General features: G+C 31.8%; 1 protein-coding gene across 1 annotated transcript; it reads right to left on the reverse strand.

Moving 5' to 3' along the window:
- Positions 1-17,028: 17,028 nt before the first annotated feature.
- On the reverse strand, positions 17,029-19,316 carry LOC119666966 (transcription activator MSS11-like). Its single transcript, XM_038076245.1, has one exon. It carries the CDS (start codon positions 19,219-19,221, stop codon positions 17,029-17,031), a length of 2,193 nt encoding a protein of 730 aa, XP_037932173.1. The 5' UTR covers positions 19,222-19,316.
- Positions 19,317-19,595: the final 279 nt, after the last annotated feature.

The raw sequence follows: 19,595 nt of genomic DNA on the forward strand, positions 1-19,595 counted from the left end.
ATCGAAATAAATTTTATATATATTTATTTTTTTTTTCTTATAATTTATTATTTATAAAGTTTTTTTATATATAAATTCTATATGCGTATTCTTTATATAGTAGACACTATTGAACGCACAAACACACGCACACACACACGTATACATTTATGGTACATTTCATGCAGACACAAAACTTGCGTTGCTGAAAATAAATTTTCTTTTTGGTTTTGGTTTTGGTTTTGATGTGTAATTCACTCAAAATAAACAAAAGCACACGCAGGTTACAAAATTTGTCATTTTTTGTTATTTTTTTTTTGTTTTTGTTTTAGTTTTCTTCTGTTGCGATCGTCACTGTTGCTGCGCTGTCGGCTTCGTTGGTGTGAATGCAGTGACGGAAAGGAAAATACAACAAAAAAACTACTTTCAAAAACAACAAACACAAGCACTAAATATTCAAATGACTCAATAATCGAGAAGACTTGTTACTTTGTTTTTACTTTAATTGAGCCTTAATTTTCACTTCACTCAAAAATATTTTTATTTATTATTTTATTTATATATATTTTTTTCATATTCATTTTTTAATATTACAATTAATTATTTTATTTAATTTTAATTCAGTTTTTTTTTTTTTGTTCTGAATTTTAACATACTTTGTTTTATTTTTATATTTATTTTTTATTTATGGCATCCGCGTGCACAACAAGATTTGTTCATGTCGACAGATCAATTCTACTGAACTTTGCTATCATTTTTGTTAGTGCGACGACGCGCTTATGCCGGCATCGCTGGAGTCACTTTGCGCTCCACATTTTCATATGAAAAATATCATAAGCACACAGCACAGCACACAGCGCACAGCGTACACAAGAGAGTGAGAGCCAAATATCAAAAACCAAAAAAAAAAATACAAAAACAAAAACAAAAGTAGTGCATTTCAAACATTCATGACATTGATGAGAGTGCGGTGGTTTTGTTCTTCATCTGTTGTTTGCTACCATTGTTGTTGTTGTTGTTGTTGTTTACATTATTATTATTATTATGAATGTTGTTGTTTATAGTATTTTATGTTTCGTTGTTGTTGTTGTTTGTTTTTGCTTTTATTAATAGTAATTCATGCCTTTTGAGTAGTTATGTTCGAGCAAATCGTATTGCAAAAAAGAAAAAAAGAAGCAGAGGAAGGAGGAAAGCATAAGAAGTAATAATTTACTTTGCAAACAGAAGATAGAAAAAAAAATGCTGAAATTTAGTTGAAGATATTTTCTCATATAAATGATCTTCATTATTTACTTTTATGTACTCGTTTGTATGTATAAGAAGGTATAATATATAACCGATTATAATTAGAGTGAGAATAAATTTATCTAATATATTTTTTAGCTTTCATATCAAAGATTGTTGAAGAGGTTAATAAGAAGAAGAATTCTTAATGCTTGAAGACTTTTGTAGTGCTTAGATTAGAGATGATCTAAAAGAATCGGATAATAAGAAGATATCTACAGAACACTTGAAAACATTAAATAATCTGAATCTAAATAAGAATTCTTATTACCACTTGAAGATTTGCAATGTTTAGATTAGGAATAATCGAAAATAGTTGGAGAAAAATCTGAGAATAAGAAGAATTCTTCTTAACAGTTGAAGACTTGCAATGCCAAGATTAGGAATAATCGAAAATAATTAGATTAGAGCTGATCTAAGACAACCTAATAATACAAAGAATTCTTTTAAGCACTTGAAGACGTTTGCGATGCTTAAATAATTTAAGATAGTCTGATAATAGGAAGAATACTACTTAAGACTTAAAGACGTTTGCGATGATTAGATAAGAGACAATCTAGAATAATCTAAATAAGAAGAATTCTTCTTAACACTTGAAGAAGTTTGCGATGTTTAGTTTAGAGCTGATCAGAGATAATCCAATAATAATAATAATTTTTCTTAACACTTGAAGACGTTTGCGATGCTTAGATAAGAGATTTTTAAGATAAACCAATAATAAGTATCTACTTAACACTTAAAGACTTTAGTGATACTGAGATAAAAGGTTTCCTATTATACGATTGATTTATAGGACTTACATTCATCTATTTTCATTGCGAAGTTACTACATGTTGAGATCTCTAAGTTGACCTGCTCTAAATTGTATAAAAAATATACCAGTGAGCTACTTCAACTAAGGCGAAAGCTGCTAATCACTACGGTATCGATGATAACAGCCCACTGCATAATATTTTTTTTTTTTTTTGCGGCAAGGAGGAGTTGAATGCCTATGCATTGACTACAATCCGGCGCCCCGGAGGGTGAGTTTAGTCCGACTCACTCGGACTAAACCACTCCCCCTCATTCCTAGAAACATTGTACTACCCCGGGACTACGTTAGAATTACTTTGAGGTAGGGTCCCTATTAGTCATTTAAGACTTCCATCAGTGTGACCTACGTTCAGGCCCCACTACTGCTGCAGATGATTAATCTTGCCTTCATCTTAGTGTGATACAGCTGCCTAATCCAGCTGTCTTCTGTCGAAGACTACTTTTTTCAATCTCAAAATGTGTGTCCCGCCTCCCACTTCTAATCCAAATTGTAATGTCGTCAGATTGATCTTCGTTTTAGATTAGTTTGCGACCAGATCTTTCTTATTTTCTTAATTTTCGGCTCGTTCTGTCACTTTTGCTACGATATATACAATATTTGATAGCATTTAGCAACAGAAGCATATTCAGTTAGAAGATAAGGAAATATATCCCACGTTGACAATGTCGTACATAAGGTAAGAACTTTATCTCATTATCTTCTCTCTTGCTAAATGTTATCCAACTTTTAAAAGAATATTATTTCTAAAAATTATTCTGTAGATGGGAAAAGGAAAATCCTTTTCATCTATGCAAAAAAGTTTCTTTGCTCAGCATATTATTAACTTGTAGTACGTTAAAGTCGAGACTACTATTTTAAAATGTATAATGCTAGTTATTGACATCTTCTTGATGTCATTGGTTGCTTGAATTGACTATAAGTGACCAACCAACAAATAGCAGTGAACTGCTTCATCATGTACTATCATATAAAGCATATAATTAAAGAAAGTGAGTGAAAATTTCTAAGAAGACAGGTATAATGTTTGTATTTATATTACTAACCAATGATTCACTTTCTTTGAAATTTTTTTCAAGTTAAATTATAAGCTTCAAGAGAATTGCAGAATGAAATGCCAAGTATTGAAATGTCAAACTGCCGTGGGAAGTGTGAGTAATTCATAGAACAAAAAAGAAACTACAATAATATTTATATGCTTTATGACAGCGATTTTGTGAATGATCAGATATCAAAATTACTTCATCGCTTATTAGAAACTAATGCACATTAACCACACAGTATGTGAAGTTTTTGTATTAAAGAACTGCATTTAAGCAAAGTGAATAATATATAGACTAAGGTTCGGTTCGGTAAGGTACGGTTTTATTCAACTAATTCTGTTGAAATTAGAAACCTCTAACTGAAAAACTGAATACTGAAGACATTTATATAGATTTCCTGTGCTTGACCAATTGTGCATGCAATAGTACATTTCCTTTTCTTGGAACTGTTTCCAAGTATTAATGACGCACTATTTTATCGATAGATTCTTATTTCCGTAAATCACCTGGAATTTGTAATTTAATTTAATTATTTATTTATTTATATTTTATGCAATTCAATAAATTAATCTTTATTTATGTTCTTTGAAATAAAAAAGTAATTTAAAAATCATGGCATACTTTTTGGTATAGTAAGGTTTCAAACCACACTATCTTCACAATTGAATAAAAAGTACAGTACGAAAATTTATTTATTCAGTAATGTTTACATCAACAGTTTGATTACAGTTTTAATAACACTGTAGTAGTAGTTCTTATCTTCAGCAAATTATGACAACTAAAACATTTCTATGCACTAAACTAGTTTGTTAATTGTTCTTTCAACAACGAAATATAAAAATACTTCAACTATTAAACATTAAAAATAAAAGCACGGCCGACATACGTAGCTAATTTAATCAAATATGCACTGAAAAGTAATCCAAATATAAACGGTAAGACTTTCACTTCTAAACCATTGCGCCAACCAACAAGCAGAAACACAAAGCATTTAATGATAATTCCTTGTATAAATACTCAATGGAGAAGTATCTTGTGAAACTGTGCAGTGACTTTCGAACAGTTAACCTTTTCGTTTTTGAAAACCAGATGGCAGCTTATTCAGGTACGCTGCTGCATGTGTCTCGTATAAGCGAATCATAACTGATTGTTGTCTACACTAAAACGAAAATTTCTGTAAAATAAAGTGGATGCGTTGGTCTGCCACGACTAGTTGCTGTGATAAATAACTTTTGTATCTTTTGTAATAATTGTTTCAATAATAACAAAAAAAAAAAGAAGAAAATAGTAATAATAAAGTGAATAAAAATAATTTAAATCTACTAAATATATAAACTTCAAAAGTCCTATGAAAACAAATGTGAAATTAGTAATTGAAACTGTCCAAAATAATATTAAACTAAAAAGAATAATACAACATTTTCATATATTTTGGACATGGCCTACAATCAATTTTTATAATTAGAATAAATCGAAATATTATTGATATGATATTTGGGCTACCATGCCACACTTAAGTACAATTAAATCAAGCTTAAAATCAGTTTTTATAACAGTTTTCGCACAATTTACTGCATTTAGTGGATTCAAATAGTACTCATGCTCTGTTGCTATTAAAAAGGCAAGACCGAAATATACTTATACGAATATTTAAACTGCAGAATTCATCAAGTGTAGTAAGTGTCAAAACTTGATGTACCCAAATTAGTCCTCAAAATGTGATCAAAAGTAGTTTGGACCATAAGTATAATGAAGCTTAATGTTGATAGTGCTTTACTATAACGTGATGCCGTATTTTGACATGATTTTTTCGTTTTAAAGAAATATTAGATACCTCATATGAGCACTAAAACAAAAACAAATTTTAGAAACTGTAAATTTTCATCCAATTTCTTGGATAAAATATATTCTCTAAGTCTACACAATTATCGATTTGTGCGAAACACTGCTCAGATAGAAATACATAAGGCTGTTGGCGCAGACATGAAGATTCCTAAAGCCATCTCCAGGCTTAAAATTGCTGGTAATTTACCGAATGGAACTATCCATAACAATAAAGTAAGACTGTCTAATTTGACTCAACGATTTCTAATTATATTTTTTTTATATTGTTAGCTTAGATCAAGAAAAAGATAGTGTTAGTTGGGTGTTTATGGAAGAAGAAGAAGATGGCTCCAGAGTAAGACATATATATATTATATATATTATAGTAATAACAAAAAAACATTAATGTGCTAATAACAAGACTTAAAAATTGTAACAGGAATTCTGATACGGCACTATAGATTAAACTATTATCAAATAAAACTGGGAAGTTATTCTTATGAAACTTCTAGGTTTTGTAGGGAAGAGAATGAGACCTCAAAATACATGCCGGGTTTATAGTATTTATATATAAACGAATGAAGTATCCACTTCGCCATCTCATATCGAATAGAGAAATTAAACTTTGTAATATAGATTAAATACTACAATTTATAGCGGAAGTAGAAATATTCTCCAATGATCATATCGTCTTAGTAACGATATCAAAAATTAGAATAGCAGCACAATTATTTCGATTTCTATAGAAAATCAAAATCGATCCAGATTAAGAAATATATTGGAGTAGAAGAATCATGTTGCATGAAGTTTCAAAGTGCCTAAATTAACGCTTTCATCTGATGCAGTTTTGTTAAAACTGAATGAATATAATGGCTCAGCAACGATCATCCGTATAATCCTGATGACTACACAATTAAACCGATAGAGGCAATAGATCTCTGGGCCACAATTCAAATTCCCCAACATTATAATAATAATTATAAAAATTATTTATATATTATTTTATAAGTTCTTTTATTTTTTTAAAATATTTAATTATTTATGTATTAATTTTTAAATGAAGTTATGTATAACATAACTTCTGCGGCCCAGAGCCTAGAACACCTTTGGGCTACAACATGATTGCAGCTTAACTTTACTTCACCTTAACAGATGGAGAGAGATGAGCACTTATAGACAGACTAAACTCATGACGCCGAAACTGTTAACCAGGGAAGCGATAAAAGTGCTTAGCTATCCGCGAAGCACCTTAATCTGGTTGACCTCATTGATTACTGGATGTGGAATCTTCAAGTATCACGTTAAAAAATTAACTTTTGTTGAGAAAGACACTTGCAGACTATAAATAAAAGAAAAGAAGACAGCGGTACATATATTGTGCCAATGTCTAAAATTGGCAAGCAGGTTGACCTCATTGATTACTGGATATGGAAACTTCAAATATCATCTCAAAAAATTAACTCTTGTTGAGGAAGACACGAGCAGACTATAAATAAAAGAAAAGCAGACAGCGATGCATATATTGTGCCAATGTCTAGCACTGGCAAGCAGGAGGAAGACTGTCTTCTGACACCATTGGGTTGGTGATGACTTGGCAGGCAACCTTTAGCCAAACGAGCTGCTTGCAATAACAAGAGAATGTGAATGGAAGCCACTCTAGCTTTAACTCAATAACGACATCCAAGAATCAAAGGACGAAAAAGAACTTAAGTCGTTGCGTAGTCTACTTCGGCAAATCCTTCACTTCAGTGGGACTACTTGCTGGACGGTGCAATGTGCCACAATATATATATATATATGTGTGTGGTTATATATATTTTTATAATTAATCAATAATTTTTTTATTTATTTTATTTTATTTTATACTGTCATCAAAATGACACAAATTTCATTTTTAATAAAAATTTAATATCACAAGCAAAAGCTATGCTCAAGTATTTCAAGCGCTCCCACTAAAAGGGTTAAATGTGAAGAAAAAAAATGTTTTTCATTTAACAAAGAATTTTTTGCAATAAAAAAACATAAATTATTAACAAATATTGAAAAGAAAAACAACAAGTGAAAAATCTAGGAACTGTTAATCCCGTAATGTGAGGGAGGACAGAGGATTCCGCTAAAACGGGATTATTTTTTAACATCATAAATAATTTTGCATATAAAAAAGTGTAGGTGTGTGTGTGTGTGTGTGTGTGTATGTGGCGAGAGTGCAAAGCCTAGCCTAACGGCATTTTCCCTACTTTTTCTTTCTACTGTTTGGCAGCACATAAGTTTACCAACACACACACACACACACACAAACATGTACGCACAGAAGCTTACAAAGCAGTGCAACTGCCTTAAGTGGAATTGCTGCGGCTGGCTTTTTGTTTTTGAAGTAAGCAGGCCATCTCGTGCATCATTTTATTGTTGTTGTCCTTGTTGTTGTTGTTTTTATTATATTTGTTGTATTGTGTTGTGTTATAGCAACTGCCACTGTTACTGTCATTGTTTTTGTTACTTTGACATTGCATTGTTTCTGTTTATTTTTTTTTTTGATTTTTTTGATTTTTAAGTCCTTTTTTATTTTTTTTTTTTTGTCATTTTTTTATTTGCTTTTTTGTTGGTTACTTGGTCGGTTGCTTACGTGCAAGCTTACTTCCCTGCTCGAATGCTTTTTGTTTGTTTGTGGCCGTTAATGTTGACAGTTTAAAAGTAACGGTAAAAAATTCAAGAAAATGTCAAAACAAAAAAGAGGAGAAAAGAAAAATTAATAAATAATAATAAAAAAACAGAAGCTGAAGTTAAAAAAAAATATTTTTTTTATAATATAATAACAACCGAATTAAAAAATAAAAAATTCTCAGCTTAATATTATTTAAGCAGCCTCAGCTCAGTCAGTAGAGAAGACGAGCAAAAACGAATAAAATTGAAAGCGAGTATATTTCTGGCGAGTACATGTGAAACTGATAGAAAAAGTCAATGCACTGAACTGTCAACTAAAGTCAACTGACGACGACACCGACATCGACGTCGACGTTAACGTCGCAGTAAACGCAATTGCCTTAAAGCCTTTAAATGCATTACAGCACAACACATCACATGCGCATATAAATGACAAAAAAGAAGTGCTTTGTTATTCTTTATTATTTATTTGTTTATTATAACAGTTTTTTTTTCTTTTTTCATTTTTATATTTTCTGCATAAAGGATTTTTGTAAGTCTTTCTTTTTTAGGTTATATTTATTATAAATTGTTTTATTTATATTTTTATTTTTTTTTGTTTTTGTTTTTGTTGAGAAAAAGGCATATAAAATAATTTGTCCATGCGAACATTGTTAAGTCACTCATATAAAGTTCAGTTGCTTATTTTGTAGTTAGTCAACATTGGGCACATAAGGCTTCATGACAGGACAATATAAAAACAACAATAAAAATAAAACAAAAACTTATATTAAATGACAAAAAAGAAGGACAAAAAATGGAAAGAATACAAAGAAATTCCAACAAATTTTGGGTTGAAAAGTAAATGCAACCATTAAACCCACACATGTGGGAGCGAGTATGGTAAGTGCATTTCTACTTTTGTGATAATACCTACTGCCTACTGTGCATGAGTGTGCATTTCATAACTTTTTTAAAAATAATAAAATTTAACAATCTACAAAAACAACAACAACAACAACCACAACACAATATACAGTAGCTGCAATTCACAATTTAACAAAAAAGGAAGAAGAAGAAGAGCAGCTAATACGCTTAAACCCGTAGACACCCATCATCATCGACCCACCAGCCATCGTCGAAATTGCTGTAAAGTGCATTCAGTTGTGAAAGGCTATTGGGGACAGTCAGTAATGCCGTAATGCAGTAATGCATTCGCAAATTGTAGGCTACCGCGCTTATAGAATTTATGTAGACCAATGAAGACCAGTGAAATGTGCCACGACATATAAAATAAAGCGAAAATATAGTTTCTTACATTTTATATTCTCATTCTTAATATATTTCAACATATAATTTTATTTGAATTTTTTTTTTTTACCATTTTGTTGGGCTTCAATTTGAGAAGCAATTACTTTCTGTTAAAGAAAAATCAATACAGAAAATTCTTGAAAGCCTCACCAATCGAATACGAATAAAGTAAGTCTTTAAGAAGATTCGTTTATAGTAAGTAATGGTTCATTCTCATCATGAAGTCTTTGAATTTCATGAACTCAAATTAAGCATTAATTTTATCGAACTTCAATTATAACAATAATAATATATACACTTATACACACACACATATATACAATAAATGAGTGTCAATAAAATGGCCTACATTAAGTGGAAGTCCATAAAATTGCAAGTACAAAAATATAAACTGTTATAATTGTAACTGACATATTTAAGGTTAGGTTAGGTTCGGAAAAAGCGTGCTGACCATTGTCAGCACATCCATTTGGAGGCATATATTGCCCTTTGTGATGCCCTCAAAAAAAATAATTTTTTTGCCGGGAAAGGCGAATTGCTAACCTTTGTAATCCATGTTAAACCATTTGGTTTTCCAGATGATATTGAGGAGATCCGATAAGTTTGCTTTCGTTATCTCTTCCAAGCCAGTGAAAAAGTGATTCCCAAGGCATTGAAGTCGCCTTGTCTGAAGTCCTGGACAAAGACAAAGGAAGTGGTTGATGGATTCTACCTCTTCTTCATCTTGGCAACTCCTGCATAATCCGCTTGTTGGAATTCGCCACCGTTGGAGCATAGGTGCAATTGCACAGTGCCCCGTTAGTACTCCAGCAAGCACACGAACTGCAGGTTTACTGAAGGCTAAAAGGCTTTTCGTTTTATTTTTGTCCAACCTAGGCCATAAGGCTCTAGCGACCTCACAATCTTCGAGATTAGTCCATAAAGTATTCATATTTTGTGTTTATTAACTACTCCTTAAGTAATAGACCTTTTTCATACATTTTTTTTTATTATGTTGGTACACCCTTTCTTGACATATGGTACAAATTTCTTCCATTTGTCAATTAGTTTGTTCACAGCAGCTGGTAATGTGAGACTACCTCAAATGCATTAAGTGATTTTTACTATGGAAAATTCTTGTTGTACGCGATTTTTTGACCAAACACGGCACCACTGCCATTGCTCAGGCACCATACTCGCCAGATCTGGATTCGTGCGACTTTTTCCTCTTCCCGAAACTCAAATTGCACCTCCGTGGTAAGCATTTTGAGTCGGTTGAATCGGTAAAAGAGAATTCGCCGAAGGAACTAAAAGCTATACCTGCACGGGCCTACGAAAAGTGTATGGAAGATTGGGTTAAGCGTTGGCATATGTGTATTCAGAAGGAGCATATTTTGAAGGAGATAAAATAAATTTGGAATAAAATTTAAATTTACAAAATCTGCAAAATTTACAAAATACGAATACTTTTTGAGCAGAAGGTATCAAACAAACTTAAGGGAATGTGAAAAACAAATTTTCTGTATAAAATAAATAAAAGTTTGAAATATCTCATAAAACTAAAAAAATTATTTTATCATATTAAATAACATACTTAATTATTATTTTTATACATTTTATAAATTAACATTATTATCGCATCTTCATTACAGAGGTGTTCGGTTATAAATTTTTTTTAATTATGTTTTAATTAAAAATCAGTACTGATATACATTTTAATTTAAATTCAAATTTAAATTTTAATTTTAATAAATACTTGATAATCAATTTTATAAAAATTGCATCGAATTCCAAAAATATGTAATTATTAATTTAGTGCAAACAATAGCAATTGCAAAGAGTTTCGGTCAAAGGCAACTTTATTAAACTCTATATATTTGCAAATTGAGATCTTATCTATTTTAATTATGAAACTATTTCGAGATCCTTGTAAAGTGCTGAATGAGCAAATCATCGTGGAGGACCTTAAACAACGTTAAGTCCTTACCGAAACTGAGAAATCGTCTAGTGAACTGAGATTAATTAATAGTAAATCGTAAAAGAGCGAATTGGAAAATGTTTATAAAGTCCTTAAGCTCCTTAAAAGAAGTATAATAATACATAATGTATAAAGACTATAAATACATAATACATAATGTATAAAGAAGGCTATATATCCTCCAAAAATGTCTTATCTATACTTATAATAAAAAACGCTTTGTTACTTTGCTTCTATCACTTGAATGTTAACTTTATTTTGGTCAAATTTTTATATTAAGTATTATATTCCCAGATCCGTTGTTTTTTTCCTTACGATATAAGGTTTCTATTACCTTTTTAGTTTTTAGCCATTCATTTATTTTATGGTTTCAGAGTAGCAGTTGACCAGATTGTTCAGTTTTAACACTGTCTACGCGAATCTTTCGCATCTGGTAGCCTCAGAGATTATTCAATGCCGAATGGACAAGTATAGATTTATTGAGGACTTATGAAAACTTCAATGCATCGGTTTTGCCGAACATAAGTTGAAGGAAAATAGTAGAACGTGAGTTAAGGATGGCGCACTTTTTAAAGAATGACCACGTTACCTATTCCTATAAGAGAGTACGATTTAAACTTTTTTTCAATTAATTTAAATTTCATATGTATTCTGTTAAATAATGTTGTGACATTTCACAATTTATTAATAAAATGAAGATTTTAGGCATAACAATTTATAATATAGGTAGTTTTCCTATACACTTTACGATTTAAATTAATACAGAAATTGTAAAACCTATCTAGGACGTCTGTGGAAACAAATCTGAGGTATCTAGTTTAATATCTGCCTTTACAGGACATTGGTCCATAGGACGGCATAGAGCTAGACTCGGCCTACCCTGTGGTACCGCTTGTAGTTTACCAGCTCTTGAGAAACATCTGATGTGTCTTTGCACAGCTTTGTCCAAAACTAGGTAAAAGTTTCTAGGGGCCCCCTTCTACAATTCATTTGACGTTATCTCCAGCATTTGCATTAACCAGATTCTTGCCTTTGTTCATGCTTCTGGCTGGTACTAGTTTGAACTTCTACCTACTACCCACTATTACGAGATTTTTGTGGATTCAAAACGGCTTTTTGGCTAATTGAGGAGGACTCGTCCTCCCTCCACCTCAACTAACTAACTATCGAGGACGTCAGACTTATTTATATACATAAATACAAAATCTTGTCAAATAATTTATATAGTTGGTTTATTTGATATATTGAAGTAAATTATTTTTTCGAAAGGTGCCATTTATACTTTAGAAAAAAAATATTTATTAGACTATTTATTCAATGTCAGTCAATATTGTTTGTTATGAAGCTTGTAACTTAAAAGGCGATACTTTCTATGTGTATAGAGAGCACAAACAGAATAATTAATAAAAGAGCTTGCAAAATTATAGGTCTCCCCTCATAAAAACAGTCACCACTATTTAAATAATTTTCACTAATTTAATTTAATTATTTAAATATCAAATAGTATGTGTAAATTTCGATTAATTACAGGCTAACGTCAATATACCACGAGGTAAGCAGCAAAAAAACATTAACAATTAAAAAAATAAACAAGTGAATAAATAAATAAACAAATAAACTAACCAATTTTACTGCCGGCAAGTGAAGGCAATTTGCATATCAGAAAAGGATAAAATGTCCTGGCAGTTGTAAATAAAAAACAAAAATATAAAAAAAAAACATTTAAAAATTTAAATAAATGCGGAAAATGTATTTGTTTTCGAATCCGTGTTGGTATTTATTTATTTGTTAGTGTAAATTACAAAAAAAAAAAAAAAATTTGTGAAAACATTGGCAAAATAGTATTGAGTACCGACCGTATGGACTCCAGGGCATCGGTGAGCGTAGTTCTCCCTAAGTGGCGTTTAAAATAGTCATTACTACGCGCATTTTAGAGTAAGTATTTTTTGCAGTGTTTTCTGCGGTTTTTCCCGCTTTTTTAGTATCAAATTTTCATTGCGTTTAGTTTAAATACACAAAATTGCTGCAGTTATTTGGGAATTAAAATTTTAAGTTAATTTGCGAACAAAAGGCAGGAATAAAGGCCACATTTGGCATATGCGGCCGGTCATTTATATTCATTTTATTCCCAAACGCTAAACAATGGAGCCGCATGCAGCGCTGCTTTTTTGTACAGAGGCGGCTTTTTTTGTTGTGGTGGCTTCATTAGGCGCCCATTGTTTTGCGAGGGGGATAACCACAACAAAATAAAATTGCGGCCAATTTTAAATATCATTATTTCCATATTTCCACATTTCCACATTTTCAATTTCATTGAGTTTTGCATTCTTTTGATTTCATTTTGGTTATATTGGCCCGCAATGCGTTTAACAAATTTCAAAATAATTTTGTGGTCGATTTGAGTTTTGTGAATTATTTCTGAAACAACAAATTTGCCTATTGAATTTGCACGTATATTTCGCGTAAATGGACTTGATAAATTCGGCATTTACTGTTCATTATTCCCAGTCATCATGTCGGTATTTGTTGGCTTGGTAATTACTTGCTGGTCATTAACTGAACGGTAATGTCTAAATTGGGTGGTAATGATTCTGGCATTTCATTATCAGACACAAAATGGTTTTGACTTGTTATTTCGTTTACGAATAGATTAAAAAGGATCAAATAGTCTGTGCGGGATCAGATTTTTTTTTTTTTGAATATCGTATTCGATAAAGGTATATCAATGAAAATAAAATGTTAACCAGTTTCAGAAGAATATGGCTTTAATTTTATTACTTTGAATTTAGTATAAAGTCAACAAGTTTGTCTTACTATTGATTGATTAGAGCAGGGCTGTCCAAAGTACGACCCGCGACAAGTTTTTAATCTGCTATATTTACGCAAATTTTTCTTTGGTATACTGGTACAACCACATTATTTCAACATTATATACTTATTTAAAATGTTATAATGTATTTATAATAATAACTATGAACTTATATATTTGTTTCTGCGACCCTACAATCTGTACAGTAATTTGTATTGGCCCGCGAACGCATCTAGTCTGTACAGCTCTGGATTAAAGTATTAATAATAATTAAAATTAATGAAAATTTAAACTTATGAAAATTAAAATCAATTAATGAAAATTAGTCCTCTAATGTCACAATTTTTGTTTACTTTGTATTTAGTGTCCACTTAACAAGTTTACAATGCCATAGTTGAGATACTCTTCATACTCTTCCGGACTTATATATCCTGAAGGACATCACTAAAGATTTTTTAGTTTAAAAACATAAGTTTTATATTAAGTTCGCATACTCGGGGAAGACAAACAGATATAGAAATGTCACGTATGCATAAAAGTTGAAAAGAATTGAAGCTATTAGCTAATAATATTGATACATAAGTTTGCATATTGAACGATGCACCTTTAAGAATCGAAAACATATAACCTCAAATTAAAGAAAATTTTTATATGATATACAGAGAAACATTTCACAGATTTTGATGAACAATATTAATGACGCATTTGGTAGATCAAGTTGCTAACATATTAAACCTGAGATTTAGTTAAAACTAAATTAAATAAACCAAGTTATTTTTCTAAGTGTAGACAAATTAATTTTTCATTTTGAGTTGATCAATTAAAAATATTTAGTTCATTCAGATCCTGAGTTACATCTTCATAACTCGGCTGTAAACATATCGGCGAACCTATTCATTTCTTTTGGCAATATACATAAATATAAAAAAGCATAATAATAGATAACAAATATAATATAATAGATAGGATAATAATAGATAGGATATCACTATATACTACCTCCGAAAATTGTATAACCTAACCTAATATATTCTATAATCACCTGAAATTTTATATAACAAAAATTTTTTTCGTATGTTAACTCCATGATAATGCAATAATCTATGCATATATCTTAAATTTGTATACATCAAATCACAAAAAATTTTCAGAATAGATTGATAGTTGATAATCAAAAAAAAAAAAATACATCTGTTGAGGAAAACTAACGAAGGTTTTGTGAAAGACAACGGTTTCCCCAAAAATATTTCAAACAAATTTCTTTTAATATAATAATGAATGATATTATATGTAGAATTACCATGTCGGAATTACCATATCTACTTTCAAACTGACCACATGAGACTTCAGAACTGTCTGCGAAATTGATGCCTAACTTTTAGTAGCAAAGAAAACCTACCAGTGAATTTTTCTTCACTACTTTGAAAAACTAACGTATACACTAAATAAAAAGATAACTACGAATAAAATTAAGTCCAAAGATTTCAGATGATGCAACCTACAATTTACAGCAAACTGAAACACATATATGAAGTTGGAGAGATAAAAAAAATATATATTTAGGCCTAAACTCATTATAGCATGAATGAGGAGAAGAAAGAAACTTCGACTCATTAGGAATGATAAAAATATAGCACTTGATTATAGAATAACTACGAAGACTAATTAAGTGTTAAACTAACGAAAATGGATTAAACTTGTTTAAGTAAAAGTGGTGTTCACACCAACTAAGCAAGTTATATATTCGAATGTTATATTTAAATTTTATTTGTGTGAAGATTATGATTCTGAAAACAATAATGCCAATATGTAAATTTAAAAAGGCCAGAAGTTTAATTCACTTGAAACCAAAAAATATTGTGCACTAATTTGAAAGACAAAACCCTTAAGCAAATTCAAATGCAACTCTGCGTTTCAAAAAAATTAATTAAAAACTAAAATTAATTCAAATCAAATAAAATTGCATTAAATGCATTATGAAACCAGTTTCATACGTTTTAAATCATTAATCTGGTTTAATGCATTCCGTAAACAGTGTCTTAGTATTAGCTTTTCTTCCATCCCCTTCTAACTACACCACTCTTAATTTCGTAATAAGAGCTTTTATGAAATTACGTTCATACTTTCGATTTTAAACTCTAATATGAAAATTTATTGATTAATCTTGCACTTTATAGAATGCATTTAACAAAAAAATATCCAACTCAGACGGATTCGATTCGCAGTCACGAAGTCAAATGCAAAAATAAAAATTGAATATTTCATAATTTCAGTACATTATCTTTTTAACGAAAATGATGTATTGTTTATTTGATGCAATAAAAAATATATGCAAATTGAATTTAAATTATAAATGAAACATTAATTTTAAGTAATTGAATGGATTTTCATTTTTAAAGACATTTATTGGAAATTTATAAATATTAAATTTCTCATTAATAATAATATAAATATATATGAAAAAGAAGTCACTAAAAACAAACTTCAGTTAACATAAAAACTCTATTGTCTATTTTTCTTTTAATTTTCCAAGTAATTATTATGGATTTAGAATATACACAATTACAGAAGGTAAAGGGTGAAAGTACCAGCTCCAATGACAGACAACCTCACAACTAATATCAAATATTAAACTAATTTACTTTAACTTGTAACGGAGTGTATTTATGCTTTTATGGATTTAAAGCTAATAAGAATTATAAGTTGTAAATATATAACGATAGCATACAATAACTAAATCGAAATAAATATTAGAAAAATATTTTCTATTTGTGAATTAAATCGGTTTGTAATCATATTTAAGTGATTCATCCATGTGCTCATTCCTTCACTTCTTCAGAAAATAGTAAAGTACTCAAATATAGTTAAAAAGATTATCTATTAGCTTTAAGGCGCTGTACTTCAGCCGTAATGTTAGAGGTTTAATGTTGTCACCTCAAATTTGTTAATGACACACAAATTTTAATTGATACAAACTATCAACAACTGTAGTTAAGGACTTCAATATGGTATCAATACGGATCTATTGGGTCTATGCATGATCTCGTGTTATATTAGATTCATGTGAACTTAAAAGCTATAAGATAAATTATTAAATTTACCTCGACCACTATTTTATAAAACCTTAAACTATTTGCCTACCAGTATTATAACTCTACCAAATCTCTCCACCTACTTATTGAAATTTTTAAATATATTAATTTTTTTTAAACGACATTATAATGCAACTTAAATTTATTGGAATTGTGTATTTTGCTGACATTTTAATTAAAATTCTTTAACAATGTTGCATTATAAATGCGTCGCATACTTTCTGGCCTTCCCATCACTTTTCCCTTTTATTTGTGCATATAACAAAAGTATAATCTGGTCACTTACCTGTTAATCCAGCGTCATTTATGCTTGAAGTGGACGAAAACCCCGGTAACTTACGCCAACCCTTGCGGTTCCAAAAGCTACGCGCTTTAGACTCTGTTGGCACCACAGGTCCAGGATCTTCGGCAGCACGTATTTTAGCGCAGTTAAGTATGCGACGACCACAAGAAGCGCGAGTCAGAAATCCCGACGTGGAGTCATCGTCATGTATGTTTTGTTTTGTGGCACGTTGAAATGTTTTGTTATTATGCATTGAGTAGTTGAACAAACAGGAAGCCGAGGGCGGCATTGCCGTAACCATGGCATCTTGTGCTGCTTGTCGTGTGCTCATTAAGTGCGAAAGTGCTGCATTAGTCTTGTGCAAACGCAGACTACCAATATAACTGGCGCCAGAGCTGCCACTGAAACCACTGTCGAGGTCGCCACAAAAGGCAGCATTTGCCGTAGCTTGTATGGGCGATAGCAGGTCATCGGTGGGACCCACTGTGTTTAATACCTCTGACAGATTGCTATCACAGATATTATCCGCTGAAGTGGATGACAAACGCAATCCCATAGCAGCAGCACTAATTGCAGGCTGACCAGACGTTGCTGTTACGCTAACAGTGGGCGCTTCACGTGTTGTCGGACTGTTGTTGGGTGGACTCTCTGGCATGAGCATAGCTTCTACCGATAAATTTAGTTCACCTAATATTTTGTGATGTCTGTTTTGCACACGTCTGAACTCCTCCTCTACCAACGATTGATTTAATGAACCTGCCGAGTGTGAAGTTGCTGTTGAACGCAATTGTTGTCGCGCTTCATTTGATGAGATTTCCTCGTAAAAGTTTTCGCCTTGTATGCCACCTGAGTTACCGTTTACAGCATTGCAATTACTTGCGCCATTTGTGTTGAGCGCTGCGCCAAGTCTCGTTTGGTATGACTGCCGCGTTGCAGGCGACACAAGTAATTTATTTTTCTTTCCTTTCGATAGCAACGCACGGATTGAGTTTGGCGGCGGTGGTACACGCAGTGCGGACTGTGTAGCCACTTGTTCGGGTGGTGGTATATTGGAGTGCCGCATCGCCGCACCCGGTTCATAATATGCATATGAGTAATCATGTTGCGTGTGTGCATGTGTGTGTGCGTGTGCATGTTGCTGCAGCAATTGCATACTTGTGGTCTGTTGCATTGCTGACCATTTGTTGTCCTGCATGTCGACGCGTTGATGCGTATGACCTAAGGTCTTACTATTTCTTGTTACCCTCACGTTGATGGGCTCCTGTTCGTTGCATATTTCAATCGCATCTGGATCAGGGTCAGGATACCGTGGCAATATATGTCGGCGTCCGCATGGACTGATACCAATGGTTGTGCCACTTGTCGCTGATGATGATGAAGGTGATGTCGATGAGGATGAGTGATTTACGGCAACTGTGGCAGCTTCTATTGTGCTGTCAATATGCAATGCCGACATTTGATGTTGTTGCACAAGACCAGCAACTGCATTTGTTCCACTTATTATTGCGGGAGCAGCAGCATGCAGTCTTTGCTGTTGCATTTGCAATTGCACTTCTTGTTGATTGTGTTGTTGTTGTTGGTGCTGGTGGTGGAGCTGCTGATGTTGTTGTAGCTGCTGTAGCTGTTGTAGCTGTTGTTGCTGTTGTTGCTGTTGTTGCTGTTGTTGCTGTTGTTGATGATGATGATGGTGATGCAAGGTTGCATTAACATTAGCTTTTGTTATTGCCGTTGCCGTTGTTGTTGCTGTTGTTTTTGTAACATTCACGTTGGACATTGTTTTCGTGTTTGTCGGTGTTTTTGGCGGTGGTGGATAATTCGGTGGCGGCGGAAAATGCAAACAATCGGCGGTAAATTTAGGTGTTGTCGACATTGGTGGTGTAGTGAATTTTTGCTCTTGCTCTACATGCTGACTCTGCTGCTGCTGCTGTTGTTGTTGATGTTGCTGTTGTTGTTGTAGTTGTTGTTGTAGTTGTTGTTGCTGTTGGATTTGCAGCAGTTGCTGCTCTTGAGTGTATGATTGTTCGCGTTTTGTTGGCGCTTGACGATGAATTTGTGGTTGTTGTTGTATGTAAAAATTTTGATTTGTTGTTATGTGTTGCTGTTGATGCTGATGCTGCTTGACTTTTAATTGTTGCAATTCTTTTTGTGCTTTGTGAATGCGTCTGCTGCCACCCAAACAATTCTCCATGGCACATGTTGGTAAAGGAAATTAAACTGAGGTTTGTTAAATTCGTTGGCAGTATTCAGAGCTTTAAAACTCAAATGGTTTATTTACTTGGCAGTGTAGAGAATTGAACTGAAAATGAAAAAAAAATTAAAAAGGGGTTAATAGTATTAAAAAAGTAATATATATCTATGAATTTACTTATATAATAATTTGATGAAAATACTGAAGGTAATGTTAAAAAAATTTTAAAAATACAAGAGTATATAAATTTATTAAAGTATATAAATATAAATTTGATTGATAGTTAAGTTGGTTAAAGTTGTTTTGATAGCAATTCTTTTCTGCTGCTCAACACAATGAAATCACAGGCTTTGCAATTTCTCTAAGCTTTTCAA

The sequence above is a fragment of the Teleopsis dalmanni genome, chromosome 1 (assembly GCF_002237135.1).
Source record: "Teleopsis dalmanni isolate 2A chromosome 1, ASM223713v2, whole genome shotgun sequence".
Classification (NCBI taxonomy): Eukaryota; Metazoa; Arthropoda; class Insecta; order Diptera; family Diopsidae; genus Teleopsis; species Teleopsis dalmanni.

Excerpts from the sequence above, each read along its gene's own strand:
- LOC119666966 (XM_038076245.1), bottom strand. The coding sequence starts at position 19,221 with ATGGAGAATTGTTTGGGTGGCAGCAGACGCATTCACAAAGCACAAAAA.